This window comes from Rhodofomes roseus, assembly GCF_022264815.1.
Source record: "Rhodofomes roseus strain CIRM-BRFM 1785 chromosome Unknown C8Q71scaffold_31, whole genome shotgun sequence".
NCBI classification, from domain to species: Eukaryota; Fungi; Basidiomycota; class Agaricomycetes; order Polyporales; family Fomitopsidaceae; genus Rhodofomes; species Rhodofomes roseus.
The window spans coordinates 263258-278696 of NW_025952987.1; the positions used below are offsets into that span (position 1 = coordinate 263258).

At 52.2% G+C, this 15439-nt stretch overlaps 5 protein-coding genes across 5 annotated transcripts; 3 read left to right on the forward strand and 2 right to left on the reverse strand.

Moving 5' to 3' along the window:
• Nucleotides 1-1242: 1242 nt before the first annotated feature.
• On the forward strand, nucleotides 1243-1743 carry C8Q71DRAFT_677734 (uncharacterized protein; the record flags this gene model as incomplete). Its single annotated transcript, XM_047919724.1, has 1 exon — nucleotides 1243-1743. A coding segment is annotated over one exon (501 nt), but the record flags the coding sequence as incomplete, so codon positions are not given.
• Nucleotides 1744-2019: 276 nt separating this feature from the next.
• Nucleotides 2020-3087, forward strand: C8Q71DRAFT_716854 (uncharacterized protein; the record flags this gene model as incomplete). The annotated part of the gene is made up of 1 exon (XM_047921124.1): nucleotides 2020-3087. One exon carries the CDS (start codon nucleotides 2020-2022, stop codon nucleotides 3085-3087), a length of 1068 nt encoding a protein of 355 aa, XP_047773799.1.
• A 7121-nt stretch (nucleotides 3088-10208) lies between these two features.
• C8Q71DRAFT_786059 (uncharacterized protein) lies at nucleotides 10209-10965 on the reverse strand. The gene is made up of 2 exons (XM_047925110.1): nucleotides 10600-10965; nucleotides 10209-10542 (listed from the first exon to the last, which is right to left on the reverse strand). The coding sequence occupies exons 1-2, from the start codon at nucleotides 10811-10813 to the stop codon at nucleotides 10268-10270; spliced, it is 489 nt and encodes a 162-aa protein (XP_047773800.1). The 5' UTR covers nucleotides 10814-10965; the 3' UTR covers nucleotides 10209-10267.
• Nucleotides 10966-11425: 460 nt separating this feature from the next.
• On the reverse strand, nucleotides 11426-12878 carry C8Q71DRAFT_817551 (kinase-like domain-containing protein). The gene is made up of 2 exons (XM_047926133.1): nucleotides 12605-12878; nucleotides 11426-12547 (listed from the first exon to the last, which is right to left on the reverse strand). The coding sequence occupies exons 1-2, from the start codon at nucleotides 12610-12612 to the stop codon at nucleotides 11728-11730; spliced, it is 828 nt and encodes a 275-aa protein (XP_047773801.1). The 5' UTR covers nucleotides 12613-12878; the 3' UTR covers nucleotides 11426-11727.
• Nucleotides 12879-13746: 868 nt separating this feature from the next.
• On the forward strand, nucleotides 13747-14728 carry C8Q71DRAFT_368342 (uncharacterized protein). The gene is made up of 4 exons (XM_047918115.1): nucleotides 13747-13863; nucleotides 13928-14012; nucleotides 14073-14291; nucleotides 14348-14728. The coding sequence occupies exons 3-4, from the start codon at nucleotides 14081-14083 to the stop codon at nucleotides 14611-14613; spliced, it is 477 nt and encodes a 158-aa protein (XP_047773802.1). The 5' UTR covers nucleotides 13747-13863; nucleotides 13928-14012; nucleotides 14073-14080; the 3' UTR covers nucleotides 14614-14728.
• Nucleotides 14729-15439: the final 711 nt, after the last annotated feature.

Consider the following 15439-nt stretch of genomic DNA (forward strand, 5'->3'; position numbering starts at 1 on the left):
AGGATCCTCGCCACGCGTCTAGCTCCGGTCGCATCCAACATAATCCATAGTGACCAAGCCGGCTTCCTACCCGGTAGGAAAATATCAGACCAAACCCAACTATGCAGGACAATGGTAGATTATGCGGAAGCCACAGAAGAAAACGGGGTAATAGTCGCCCTAGATCAGGAGAAAGCTTATGATAAAATCCTGCACGAATACCTATGGACAACCCTCGAAAAAATGGGACTCCCAGCAAAATTCATCAAGTGGGTCAAGAACCTGTACGCACACGCATCCACGATAGTAATAATCAACGGGGAAAGCAGCTCGCCCTTCCAGGTAACCCGCGGCGTTAGACAAGGAGATCCACTCTCATGTCTCCTCTTCGACCTAGCAATCGAACCTCTGGCCTGCGAGATCCGATCCTCGAATATACAAGGCTTCAGAGTACCTGGACTAGCGGAGAAACTAGTCGCGTCACTCTTCGCCGACGATACCTCGACATTCCTCTCACAAAACGACAAGTGGAGTGACCTCTGGACCATCCTCGATAAATGGTGCGAGATCTCGGGAGCCTGTTTTAACAAGGAGAAAACAGAAGTCGTCCCTGTAGGGACAGCAGAATACCGCAGAACAGTAGCAACAACAAGACAACTCGACGCAGACACAAGCAACGAACGAATACCGAACTTCGTACACATCGCCCAAGACGGAGAACCCGTAAGAATGCTTGGAGCCTGGATAGGAAACCAAACAGACCAAGCAGCAATATGGGCCCCGGCCCTGCACAAAGTAAACGCATTCTTGGAACGCTGGAAGAAATGTCACCCGACAATGAAAGGGAAACGTAACATCATTCAAATGGGACCCGGAGGAATAACACAGTACCTCACCGAGGTACAAGGAATGCCAAAAGAGATTGAGAATACACTCACAAAGATGATAAGACACTTTGTCTGGGATTCAGACAGACCACCACCGGTAAACATGGACACGCTATGCCGACCCATAGAAGAAGGCGGATTAGGAATCCTAGACATCAAAGCAAGGAATGAAGCTATCGATCTGATGTGGTTGAAACGATACCTCACACTTACAAATGACAGACCGCGATGGGCATTCCTCGTTGACACAATCCTAGCAATAAGAGTTACCAAAGACGCAGGAACAATTCAGAGAGAAGCGCAAATTAATACCTTCCTTCAAGACTGGCGTCCTGCAACCCACTCGACGTCCCCTCTACCAACATACCTGAAACGCCTACTGAATACGGCAAAGAAATACAATGCCTGCTTCGCAGCAATCAAGCTGAGCAAGCCCGTCAAAATGCAGCTCCCAGCGTGGTACCACATAAGCGCAAATAAGCAGCTGAGGCGATTAAACAACACCAGCCTTAGTAACTGTCTAAGAGAGGCCCACGGAATCAGAATAATCGCAGATCTGATAAGAATAGTAAATCACCCACCAACCCCCAACAACGGGCAAAATGGATCGGCCAGGATATGTACATGCAACCAATGCATCGGAGCAAGGAGGATGGGATGCGAACACCCCATGAGGTGCCGGGATGCTGCAGAAAGAATCCTAAGTAACCTTAGTGAGAAGTGGAATCCCGACCTCGAGAACACCCAAGACGGACTCACCATCACACCCAAAAGAAGAGGAGACAACGAGACGGCACTCCAGGAAGGGGGCGAGGTAATCTTCGACCCATCAATCACGGCGAGAGGAGGAGCATCAGAAGCAATCCGCATCTTCATGGAGAATAATACTCTAAAGAACGCACCTGCAAACCGATCTAGACCAAGCCAACCAATCCCCCTCGAAGCTACCACCGCCTATGTCATACACGCACAAGTAAGATCCAGAAGCACTCACACCCGACACAAGAAACCCCCGAGCGATGAGAAAGGATTCTTGTACATCGCACCAAACGACCTAAGGAATCAATTAGTACTTATAGCAATAAACGGCAAGGCCAATAAGGAGACATGGGCCGAAACCTCAGCCGCTCTTCATGTAGCGAGAACAACCCCAATGGACGTCCCCCTGAAGATCGTCAGCGAAACCGACTATCTACAAACAGAACTCGTCGAGAAACTCGGCCAAACAGAAGACAGAGGTTGGCTCAACATGACGAACGCAACCCCCCTGAGAGCACTCGTCAACGTCCTAAGACAACGCTGCGCCCCGACGACCATCCGCAAGGCGAGTAAAAGAGAAGAGATCAAAACGATCATCAAAGCAAAGAAGGAAGCAACTCACGCGCAACAGAACCAAACTACCCCAACCCCCGTAGACGTAGGCCTTAACCCAGTCTTCAATATCACCGGTGCACGTCTGCAAGCAATCACACAAAAGATAGCCTACCAACACATACGCAACCTTAAAGATCTAGAGACGAGACAGTCAACACAAAGGACCATCACCAAAGCAATAGAACATAACCAAGAGCATCTCGAAGTAACTCACCAAGAAGAAGACATATGGAGAGCACTGCGACAACGCGATATAAGACGGAACATAACAGATTACCTATGGAAGTGCGCGCACAATGCGCACAAATGCGGAGCCTACTGGGACGCAATCCCAGGCTACGAAGAGAGGGGAATATGCCAAACGTGCGGAGTAACAGACTCAATGAGCCATATCATAACCGAATGCAAGGCCCCAGGCCAAGACATAATCTGGCAAATGGCCGGTGACCTATGGAAGAAGAAGAAGCTGACGTGGTCCAAACCATCAATGGAAGACGTGCTCACCTCAGGACTACGTGAATGGAGAAGCGAAACTGGGAACATGAAGCGTCGCCCGCGAGCCGAGAGGCTATGGCGCATCCTAATAACAGAATCAGCATTCTTAGTCTGGAAACTGAGATGCGAGAGGGTAATAGCACACAGTGACGACGTAAACTGGTGCCTCACCGAGGCAGCCATAAGAACAAGGTGGACTCGAGTGGTTAACGAGAGACTACACCTTGATATGGCCATGACACATAGACGCTTTGGAAGGAAAGCCCTCAGGCGTAATGAAGTCCTCGGCACATGGTGTCGCGGAGCTAGGTCTGACGCGACTAGAAACAGAACTGGGAACAGAAACACTTGACCTCAAGGTGTTGGACCGAAGTCAACAACAGTCTAACAGCGTCGAACGCAATGCTAGCAACTCCAAGTTAGTTACATTGCACTCTACTTAGTACAATGTGAAGTGCTTACCTAGCAACTCCAAGAGGACGAGCTGGAGTGCTAGGCAGCGTACAGGACCCTATATATACTGGCTAGGTTGAGGGCAGGTCTACCTACGCTGGATCCGAGAACTGAGGTCATGTGTACGTATGAGTCAGAACGAGTCAGAACGAGTCAGGTGGCTAGGCGCTGCCGCAGGGCACATGATAAATTACATAAGCAAGGCCACATGATGAACGAGTCACAAGACAAACCCTAGCACGTGATGTGTCACGTGGCTAGTCAGAAAGCCGTTCCAGGCGAAGTCTACCGTACAGGGTATTGTACAAGTCCATAGAAAATGAGCAAAAATAGGATAAAACAAAGTAAAAATACGGGGCCTCCGTGTCATACCATGACATTACCCCCCTCCTAAGACTCGTCGTCCCGACGAATCTATCCCAACACGTCGCCCCGTCTCCCATTCCAGGTCTGTGGGCACGACGTCCGTCATATTCTCCGGAGATTGCCACACGATTACGTCGAAAAGAGCAGCGTTTATCTTGCGAGGTGCATTGGGGTGCTTCCAATGGAACTCCGCTACTTCCTTCTGGGCGTGTTCGAGATTCTTGGCGGGTTCCCAGCTGTTGTCTCCCGCACCGTAGCCCTTCCATTGGACTAGGTACTGAAGCTGGCGTCTGAAGAACCGGGAATCCAAGATGGTCTCGACTTCGTACTCTTCCTCACCATCGATTACTACTGGTTCGGGTGGTTGAGGAAGGAGTCCGTTGACGTCATTACCCTTGTAGGGAGATAGTCTATCCACGTGGAATACGGGATGCACCTTGAGCGCAGGCGGCAAGTTAAGCACGTAGTCGTCTTTCTCTCGGACTTCGGTTACTTCGTAAGGTCCGAGTTGTCGCGGCCCAAGCTTCTGACTTGCTTGGTGGATCTTGATGTTCTTGGCGGCTAACCAGACTTTGTCGCCAACCTTGAACACCGGGGCTTTGACTTTGCCCTGATCCGCCATCGCGACTTTGCTTAGACGAAGTGCTGCTTCCGCCTCCTTGCGTGCTTCTGCAAGAAGTGCCAATCTTTGGTCAAGCGCAGGAATACTTGTTTTCCTACCCACAGGGACAGTGAAGTCCGGCGTAAACCCATACATGGCTTCAAAGGGAGTCTTTCCCGTAGCCGATGCAACGCGCGAGTTGATTACAAACTCGGCGGTTGGGAGAAGCCGGGACCAGTCGTCTTGGCGTTTATCGCAGAAGAGCCGAATGTACTTTTCGACTTCCTGGTTAGCGCGCTCTGTCTGTCCGTTGCTCTGCGGGTGGTAGGCCGTAGTGAGACTCGAGTTGATTCCTAGCCGCTTGTACAGTTCGCGCATTAGCTTAGCGGCGAACTGCGGACCGCGATCCGACACAATCTCGTCGGGGATCCCATGCAGCCGGAATATCTCACGATAATGCAAATCGGAGATACCCGAAGCGTCTACTGTGGAGGTCGTGGGTATGAAGTGCACCTGTTTGCCGTAGAGATCAATGAACGTGGCTATGGCATCGAATCCGTTGGACAGTGGCAATCCAGTGATCAGATCGACGCCCATCGTAGTCCACGGTCCTCTAGGCACGGGCAGGGGGTGTAGCTGAGCCGGCGGATGAGCTGCTGGCTTGTAGCGCTGACACTTGTCACATCCTGCGACGTACTTCTCCACAAACTTGGCCATTCCTGGCCACCAGTAATGGCGGCTGACCAGCTCAAGGGTTCCATTTCTACCGGGATGTCCTGCCGTGGGCGCGTCGTGGCACTGACGTAAGACTTCTGTGCGCAGCCCATCGTCGGCAGGGACATAGACTTTCCCTTTGTAGTAAATGATACCCTTGTCTTCTTCCCATTCGAAGAGTCCGTTCGTCAATCGACGTGGGCCATGCTCACGGAGCTCGCGTAGCGCGGTAAGCACCTCAGCTTCGCGCTCGCTAGCCTGACGAAGGCGGTCTTCTAGTGGGGATTCTGGCTCATTGAGGGTAGCAGAAATCTCCGCGAACCGCTCAGGCTTCAACACGATCTGACCCTGGTTATCCTCCGCATCCGTGACTTGGAGCGAAGGGATACGTGACAGGGGATCGGCCTGAGTGTTCGTCTTTCCGGGTTTATGCGTCATCGTGAAGTCGAAGCGTGACAACCATAACGACCAGCGAGCTTGTCTCCGTCCTAAGTTCTGCGAAGTTCGCCAGAACGTTAGGTTTTTATGATCGGAGATGATCTCGAAGGGGGCCGGAAGGCCTTCCAAATAGTGCCTCCAGTCCTCGAGAGCTCTGATGATAGCTAGCATCTCGCGGTCGTAGATCTCATAGTTGCGCTCGGCTTCCGCCATCGACTGTGACCTAAACGCAACCGGGTGCCAGAGATTATCTGCCGTCTTTTGCAGGATAACTCCACCGGTCGCGAACCCGGAAGCATCCACTTCCACGCGCGTAGGACGGTCGGGTTCCCATGTGACTAGAACAGGTTCCGACGTGAACGCGTCCTTAAGCGTCTGGAATGCTTCTTTCTGCTCTGGCCCCCAATGCCAGGATACGTCTTTCTTGGTCAGGTCATTCAGAGGACGTGCTGTCTTAGCGAAGTCCTTGATGAACCGGCGATAGAAGTTGGCGAAGCCCAGGAACCCTCGAAGTGCTTTCAGGTTCTGGGGGTCCGGCCAACTCGTGATCGCCTGGACCTTGACTTGGTCCATGCTGACCTTTCCTTCCGAGATTACCAAGCCTAGGTACTCGACGCTCGTCTGCTCGAATTCGCATTTCTCGGGTCGCAGGAACAAGTCGTGTTCCTGTAGCCGGCGGAGAACTTCGCGTACTACTTTGCGATGTTCATCCAAGTCCGTACTGTATATTAGGATGTCGTCTAGATATACAGCTACTTTTCCAGCGGCGATGAGATCGACGAAGATGGAATTCATGAGCGTTTGGAATGTCGCTGGGGAATTGGTGAGGCCGAAGAACATGACGTTCGGCTCGAACAGTCCGCGGTTGGTTACAAACGCCGCTTTCCATTCGTCACCTTCTTTGATACGGATATTGTTGTATCCCCAGCGGACATCGAACTTCGTGAAGTACTTGGCTTGGCGTAGCCGGTTGACTATGTCGGTAGCAAGCGGGAGCGGGTATCGGTTCTTGATTGTGACATCGTTTAGCTTACGATAGTCTTGAACCATCCGTAGCTTGCCGTCCTTCTTTTTGACGAAGAAGACAGGCGAAGCGATCGGTGACTTGGAAGGCACAATGTAGCCTTTCCGGAGGTTCTCTTCTAAGAACTTGTCTAGTTCCGCTTGCTCGTTTACCGGCATTGGATACACTTTCGACCGTAGCGTCTCGGGCGCGTCTGGCTTTAGGTCGATCGTGTGATCCCACGGCTTGTGCTCGGGAAGACGTTCCGAGTCTGCCTCCGAGAAGACTTTGGCGAAGTCTCGATAGTGCTCCGGCACCATCTCCTCGAAGGTCTTCTTGGACTTCTGCTGATTGGCTTGGGCTGCCAGTGTGGTTGAGTACGTTACACCTGCGCAGCACCAGAGCTCATCGGCCAAATCATCTATAACTCCGCGCTTCTTCCATTCGCGCCGGAGTTTCCTCGTCCCGGCGATCTTCTGAAAGGGGAGATCATCGTTCTCAGATGAAACCGGCTCCTGCGGTTCCTCGTCGAACGTGACCGTACCCTCCTTCCAGTTGATGCTAGGATTCACCTCTCTTAGCCACGGAATACCCAGTATCATATCTTCCTTGTTCAGATTCGTAACTAAAAAATCGCACACCTCATCAAAGCTACCTACTTGTAATCTAAGACGAGCGTAGTGAGTGATGCTACCAGCTTTGTTCTTACTGCCATCGATGTTATACAAAACGATCGGATGTTTCATAGGAACGGTAGTTACATGATTTTCTAATACAAAACGAGAAGAAATGAACAATCCCGTAGCGCCTGAGTCAATCATGGCAGCTACTTGCTTTTCTCGACGTTTTCCGGAGACCGATACATCAATACGTAAATGTACATCTCGAAGCTCTGATTCTGGTATAGTACAACTAGCTATGCGAATAGAACCGAAGAAACGCCAATACCTGTCCCACGACCACGACGCCGCTGCCACGGTAGCGTGTGGTCGATCTAAAAAGCCTTTTTGAGGGCTTCGATCTGCGCTGCGAGCTCAGCCTGCTGCTTGAGCATCGCGTTCACAACGTCGGTCATCTGCGAGGTGGCCGCCACTGTCTTCTCCTCGCTTGTCGACGAGGAAGTTTCCGGAGAGAAGATCTCATCCACTTCCTTGTCCGTAGAGGACGTCGAAGACGTCGCAGCTGCCGTTGCCTTCTTTGGCAACCCGAGGAACCGTCTTTGGCAGACCGGGGTCTTGTGCCCGGTTCCACCGCACCAGTCGCAGATGTCGCGCTCGTGACCACCGTCTCGCTTGACGTGATCCTTGGAGCCGCAGCCGAAGCATCGACCGCCCATGACCTTGAGGAAATCTGCTCGGGTTTTCCCGTTACCGCCTTTCGGCGCCTGCAGCGTCGCGTCGATGTCCATCGCGTTCGGATCCTTGCTGATCACGAACGGAGCCGCCGTTGTCCTGACCGGGGTACTCGTTGACGAGGTACTCGACGTTTTACCCGCCTCGCGGGCCTTCTCGGCACGGCGTTGACGCAGCCGTGTGTCGAAGTCCGCAGCGACCAACATGAGTTCATCGAGCGTCTTGGTAGAGCGCTCGGTCGTCGGGAGGAGGTCCTTGATGTCGTTGCTGAGATGCTCGTAGAAGCGATCTCGCAGGTCACCGTCCGAGTAACCAGTCCGTTCCATGACCTCACGGAAACGCGCAGCGTATTCCGGAACTGAGAGCTTGCCCTGATACAGCTCGCGAAGGGCCTTCTTCGCGTCCGCCGACTCGTCCTGGGTCTCGAATCGTAGCTTGAATGCCGTGACGAAGGCATCCCAGTTCGAGAACGCAGGCTTCTCAGCCACCATTGCCTCGATGTAGGGCGTAGCCCAGACCGCCGCTTCATCTGTCAGGAACGACAGAGCCGATCGTACCCAGCGCTGATCATCACGCTGCCACAAATTACCGACGCGCGTGTTGAGCTTGCTGCCCATCTCCTGCGCGTAGAGGGAGAAGGCAGCCACGAAGCGTCTGGCATCCGGGCTGGACTTGCCGGAGTAGGTAGCCGGGCGCTGAACCGTGCTTTTGTTGTCGGAGGGCCGACCCGAATTAGTGGCGAGAGCAGCGACCTGCGTGGTCAGCTGCCCGAGCGTCGTCTGCGTCTGCTGCAGGCCTTGGGCGAGACCTTGGATCATCTCCAAGATCTGGGCGCCGGTCATTGCGTTTGCCATGTCGTCGACGTTGACTGGCGGGGGAGGTGCTTCTGTTTGGGGAGGTGCGGGCGCTGTTTCTTGCGCCGGAGGGATATGAGTGTGAGAGGATTCAGCTACTTCTTCGCTGAGGTCCGATTCTTCTTCGAGGTTTGCGTTCTCGGGAGTGCACTCCACGTATCGGGTACTGCGTCGATAGGTGTTGGTATACCTGTTCGGGCAGGGGTGGGTTTTGCACGCAAATAGTTTGCCGGCGAGGGTTACGTATGTATCCTCGTTGTCTTGGACGTCGTAAACGTGCCGAAGACCGTCGCAATCCAGGGTGTCAGAAATATTGGACAACCTGCTTCCTTTGGAGACGCCGTAGGCCTAACCCCCGTATCACGTCTCTTTGGGATTAAGGCTATCTAACACTTCTATGTGAGGGACCCCGAGGACCCTTATCCTATCACAGGATTCTTAGAGCACAAGCGTACGTACTCGACAGAAATCCGCTGGCTGCTTTATGCCTGTTACGGTATAGCCCGCAGGTTCCAGGAACCGCTTCGACAGCTCACGCAACGTAGCTAAGCTGACTGCCTTGGATACGCTCAGTCTCCTCGACCTATTGCGCCTGTCTGCCTACAGAAACACGAGTTCTGTGGCGCTAACCTTGGCTTCCGATTGCCGCTTTTCACAGCCTCCCAAGGTCTAGAAGACCAAGACTTCCACGTAAATCTACACCCGACCTATAGCCTATGGTAGGGCCGTGTCCAGATGCAGGGCTCAGGGATGTAACCCAAGCGCTTACGTTTCCGTGTGACTACTATGCGCGTGCGCACGGGGTACCAACGCTAGGAGTTCTGTACTATGCTAAGGGTTTAGGTGACGACGCGGCCAACTGCGGCGTGTCAGGTAAGAAGATGTAGGAGCTCGTCCTAATGTCGCGGAGCTAGGTCTGACGCGACTAGAAACAGAACTGGGAACAGAAACACTTGACCTCAAGGTGTTGGACCGAAGTCAACAACAGTCTAACAGCGTCGAACGCAATGCTAGCAACTCCAAGTTAGTTACATTGCACTCTACTTAGTACAATGTGAAGTGCTTACCTAGCAACTCCAAGAGGACGAGCTGGAGTGCTAGGCAGCGTACAGGACCCTATATATACTGGCTAGGTTGAGGGCAGGTCTACCTACGCTGGATCCGAGAACTGAGGTCATGTGTACGTATGAGTCAGAACGAGTCAGAACGAGTCAGGTGGCTAGGCGCTGCCGCAGGGCACATGATAAATTACATAAGCAAGGCCACATGATGAACGAGTCACAAGACAAACCCTAGCACGTGATGTGTCACGTGGCTAGTCAGAAAGCCGTTCCAGGCGAAGTCTACCGTACAGGGTATTGTACAAGTCCATAGAAAATGAGCAAAAATAGGATAAAACAAAGTAAAAATACGGGGCCTCCGTGTCATACCATGACACATGGCAGAACACGCTCCAAGACGAACTGGCACTGCCAGACGACTGGACAGCACTTAACTGGGTTTTAGTGGGTATTAACACGGCGGTCCTAAGAAGACCGTCGCAGAATGATAGAGCCCCACACTGATCTGACTAGATCGTGCGTAAATAGCATTTTGCCCTGGAATACATGGCGGGGAGACCCGCTGAACGGCCGGGTTCATAAAGCTGACCAATTGTTAGTTGTTATGACCTGGAATGGCCATCCAAAAAAAAAAAAAAAAAAAAAAAAAAAAAATACATTTGCCAAACTATGCTCGTCGTCTTGAATGAACTAATGAACACTCCGAATCTCCTCGTGTAACTTCCAGGGACGTAACCCCAGTGCCACAAGGTTGGAATGGTCGTCCGCTATATCCACCAGCTCGTATTCCAGAGCATTGACGGACACGCATTGCATCAGTCCCGCGGCGGACAACCTTCGGATACCTTCGCGGAACCATATACGGCACGTAAACGGATGTGGAGAATCGGGCTGTGGCGTCTCCATGGGTATCTCTCCTAAGATACTCTCGGCTTCTGCGATTGACATATCTGCAGGTACGCAGCCTACCAGATCTCTGTTCAGTAGTCGCGCCATGTCGATGTAACTAAGTACGTCCTCACCTATCTTGGCCATTAGCACCAGAGGTTTCCTCTCGTTGTCGATTGAGTAGACCTCCCGCTCGTAATGCCATTCCGCAGGGTCGGGAATGTTGGTGGCGTGTAACTTGTAACCATTTTCAGGCCCTTCTGCAAGGATCATGGCCCAGTGGTACCGGCTATCCATGCGCCTATACAGCGCTGCGTATATCGTGTTCGGAGTAAAACAATTCGACATGGTGAATCTGCGGCAACACAGTGCTATGGTCAAATCGAAATTGAGTAAGGAAGGTTCTCTTTCATTCACGTTTTGCTACCTGTTGCTGGACAGAGTTGGATGTTGAAGTTGAGATGCTGAGGCCGTCGAGGGGCTATCCGTGGATGCTGCGTTTAAAATACTGATACTCGATGTGGCGAAGCGCCTTACTACTAGTACGTCCGTTCGCGATCGTTTCACGTGTACCCAACTTACGTGTACACAGGTCAGTCCAGTGGACGTCTAGCGAACTGCTGCACGAAGACACCTCGAAACGGGTTGGCACTGTTTTACACGAGAATCGTTCAACTCCGCGCTCGCAATCAAGGCCAAGCGCATGCGAACAGTGTGACGGTTGTCAGTGATATTGGGATGGTAGGGTGAGACGCGAAATTCTTTTTGGTGCTCAGAGTTCCTGATTACTTGTGATTGGCATGGTCAACAAATAGCTGTTACGTCGGGAACTGGGACGCGACCAAATGAAAGCCAGTCAAATTGAGAGGGGTATGCCCTAGTAGAGCCTTTCGATGCAGTTGGTAATAAGGGTCCTGGGGCGGCCGTATCTTTTGGAGCTGACAGCAAGGCGCTGCGGTCCCGCCGACTGCAGTGAGGGTTCTCGGACAGTTGTCGCCTCGACACAACCGCGCGAAGTTGGGTCGCAACTAAGCTTTGCAGCGTTGGGAAAACGCAATTAGAGCCAGATACATTTGGACACGGTAACGGGAGACACCCAAACAGCAAACTATGTCGTCGACGATACGGTATCCACCTATACAACAACAATCATCCTCAAGACGGATGAGGTGCGTACGGAACGGTACACCGAGATTGAACACCCAGGCTGGTGTTGTATCAGGAGCCACTTTCGAACGATCACCGCTAATGACTCACTGTTGTTACCAAGGATTCGCCACCTTCCGAAACGCCCCCTCCACCTCGAGTTCTTGCTTGTACTGAGGAAAGATCCGATGGAAGATGTCACACCAGGCCTTGTAATTGGGACGAGTCTCGACCGCATCGGCGTACTCCCAATACTCCGGGAACCATCCTGCACATTCCCAATCTACGAAGCCCGATAACTGGCGGTCGTGCATCAGGATATTGTTGGGATGAAGGTCTCCATGTGTCAGGACGATGCGATGGTCTTTTGTATGCGACATGGTAGCCTTCTTCCGGAGGTCGTCGTGGAAACGGCGCGGTATCTGAGTGTAGAGGAATTCGTGAAACTCGTGTTGGGTCGAGAATGGTCCAAAGTCTCGATCGTGCATCACGGAATTGGAGCGACAAGGTGAACCGTCAAAAGCGCACACCACCTCCGAAGGGGCAGGAAGCGCACGAAGCTGCGACAACCAATCCTTTAGTGTGGCTTCAAACGCCGACGCTTCTGTGGGGGTCAGGTCTTGAATTTGATAGTGTAGGCCGAAAGGTAAACCAGGCAGCCTCGTCATCAATATCAGGGTGTGGCCCCTCGAATCTTGCAAGGTATCGAGGACCCTTGGCACAGGGATCGACGTATGCTTCGCGACGTAGTCGGTGGCAGCAGCCTCGGTCCTGCGTACTCCACTCCCGTATTTGATGAACAGGTCGAACGGCACACGCTGAGTATATGCCGAGCCTCTGTCATACAGTTTCTTGCCTATCCAAAGGAGCAGCTTATACGCTGAGAGCCTCAGGGCATCGGGCATGCGCAGCCAAACTGCCCAAAGGAAGCGGGGCCTTGGTGTGTCGTCCATGTTATCACCGTGTCTCTCGCTACTTCCGATGGGTACTCACAATATCATGTCCCGCAGCTGTGTTTGGTACGACACGGGTATCCGAGCAGCCTACTTCAATTTGAGTGTGCAGGAAGCTCGTATTAGCATGGACGCGCGCGACATACCTTGAATCTAGCCAGGACTTCGGACACTTTCCAAACTGGCCCCCGCGCACTTCGATGCCCAGACACACAGTATTGGTAAGTACAGCGCCGTTACGTAGCCCGGTCGGAAGAAGAGGTCGGAAAGTAACAGTGAGTCAGCATTCTGTTCCGTGGCCGCAGAAGTCGTACATACACGCACATGTTTCGTTCCCCACCAGAATTCCATGCCCGAGCAGGCCGGGCAGCGCCCGCGCGCGCTGATTACGTAGGATAGCTCACTGCAAGCGCTCATATACAGTATCAATATATCATGCCTTCGCCTTGGGCTCCCGCAGGCTCCAGTACGACGCTGAGACAGAGTCCGAGTCCGGACGGCCGGCTTTCCTTGACTTCGTGTGTTCATTTGGTGCTCATGACCTTTTGCTGGTGCTATCACGTAAGTTACCCAAGATCGCACATCGGATTGATGTCACAGCATACACTCATAGCAAGTTTGCAGTGGCATCGCATCTCGACTTTTTCGTGCGTATAACAGCAACTCAATCCGAGTCGAGGAGTAGTACGTTGAGACATAATACCATTGATCTTTCTTTGCCTGAATACAGCGAATGCCCGCCTGCCGTAAACCATCCGGTGGTGCCTCAGGGCAAGGAACGCATCATAGCCGGTAAGTACATGCCATTGGCCAATTGTGTAGTACATTGCCAATCAAACCGCAATGATGCGCACGGAGTTGGAATTGTGTACGACTTCGAGTAATTATCTCCAAGTGATGTTAGAAATTGAATGCTGACTGCTATGTACGTCTCCTAGGACCAAATGGGCTTCACCTCAACAGACGAGAATGAGTAATTGAGAGAGTTATGGTTCTCAGGATCTGACTCGTAGCCGGACTGGAGTCTGGCACAACTCTATTCGGAAATCACGGTCACGCTGCACGTTTTATTCTCGATATCGCAGAGATGAGCTTCTCTGACGCAGTCTATGGAGGTTGCCTTCGCGTAGTGAACGGTAGAAAATACAATCCTGGCTCTAGATGAAGAGGAAACGGATGACGAAAGTGCACGAGTGGCCTTTCATCTTGGTACGAACTTCTCAGATGAATATGTGTTGACACTTTGACTCCATTGAGGATCTCTTCTGCACTTCTGGGGCGCCCATCGTCTTCTACAGAGTGCGTGTCGTAATGCTTAGTCCTAGGACATGGGACTCAGGTCAACCGATTACTTTCCCCACAGGCTCCGTAGCCATATAAATATGCTAATGCGCCGTGCCAGCCTTCATCCAACAGGACTGTCTTCGCAAATACGCCCCGTCATAAAGGTGAGTTACTAGTAACTCTCCAGTATATGCGCACCGCTCAGACTCATATTTGGCACAAAGCTTACAGTATGCCCAACGGTCCGACTATCCCCATCGGCGGAATTTACGCTGGTCTCTTCAGCCGACGAGATGGGACATTCCACTGGACCGTCATGGTCCCGTTGAACGATACAGTTTGCGAGAAATTCCATGCTACCGAGGACAGCAACGGCTGGCGGTACGAGCATACGCCGCACACAGTCGTTACTTCCAGAACGGCCTGCGTGGTTGTCAAGATAGGTGAGTAGGTTTCTAGCACGCGTATGTAAACGTACCGTTGATCATTTGACTGGTAGCACAACTGAACAATCTTACGATCGAGTACCTCGATCGTCTGCTCAGCACGATACCCATGGAGACACTTCCGGCAGACCAGGGACAGCAGTTCACCTGCCGCATCTGGTTCAGGGAAGCCATACGCAGGCTTCACAAAGCTGGCGTTCTGCAGTGCCCGAGTGTCAACAACCTGGAGTTTGAACTAAAGGACCAGGCCTCGTCGCACTATATGAACCTCGAACGGGGTGCTACCTACAAGGTGCTGACGTCGGAGTACTCGAAGTAGACGAATACATGTAATCGCACCGCTACCCTCAGATAACGTTAACGTTGTACCTGCTATCATACTAGTCACCCGAGTTGTATGAAGCGTTTATTCCTTCCGACTGCGATGTCAGTCACGACATTGGACACTGTGCGGTCTCGATCATCTACAAACCACTCGGATATATCGTGCTCAGGCTGGATGAGCATATCTGAGTTTGGATGCCTTGCGCCGTGGCTTGATACACTAGCACTGGACGCCTGCATGCAAGGACTCATGGGAAGAGTTGTTGCTGATTGCCACTGGCCCAAAATATGCGGAAGAACTGCATTCACGAGTCACCACAAACGTAGTTCGAGGATGACCGGCCTCGCGGTACATGTCCAATAGTACGCCTATTGAGCTTCTCGATCACTGCTTCCTCCGAGTCACTATCGGCGCACGGGTGCGATACATGTTTGAACAGACATAGTTCTCTTGATACATAACATCGTCAGGTATTGGATATTCTCGTACTTAGACATGAATTCATTCGCACCTGGAGTAGATTGCATGGTGTGATTGCTGTCGGAGCTCAAGCATCTAGACGATAGAAGTGGGAGAAAGGGTGAGTTATACGAGATGCATATCTCGCGCATTTGGCACGTACTGTACATACGCCGTATGGCGCTACTTACTCCGTGGATCAAATACCATCACTGCCTAGAAGGCTCTAGCCATCGCGCACCGCGGAAAACACGGCCAATCGTGGCATGTTCAATACATGTGTAACCGTGGATCTGCCGTGGATAGCCATCCGGGACCACACAGACGATGTCATGTTCCGTACGTGTTCCAACTTACACAT

Coding starts and splice junctions, on each gene's coding strand:
- C8Q71DRAFT_786059 (XM_047925110.1), bottom strand. CDS start 10,813: ATGTCGAATTGTTTTACTCCGAACACGATATACGCAGCGCTGTATAGG. Junction 10,543..10,599: donor GGTGCTAATGGCCAAGATAG/GTGAGGACGTAC, acceptor GAGATCTGGTAG/GCTGCGTACCTGCAGATATG.
- C8Q71DRAFT_368342 (XM_047918115.1), top strand. CDS start 14,081: ATGCCCAACGGTCCGACTATCCCCATCGGCGGAATTTACGCTGGTCTC. Junction 14,292..14,347: donor CTGCGTGGTTGTCAAGATAG/GTGAGTAGGTTT, acceptor TTTGACTGGTAG/CACAACTGAACAATCTTACG.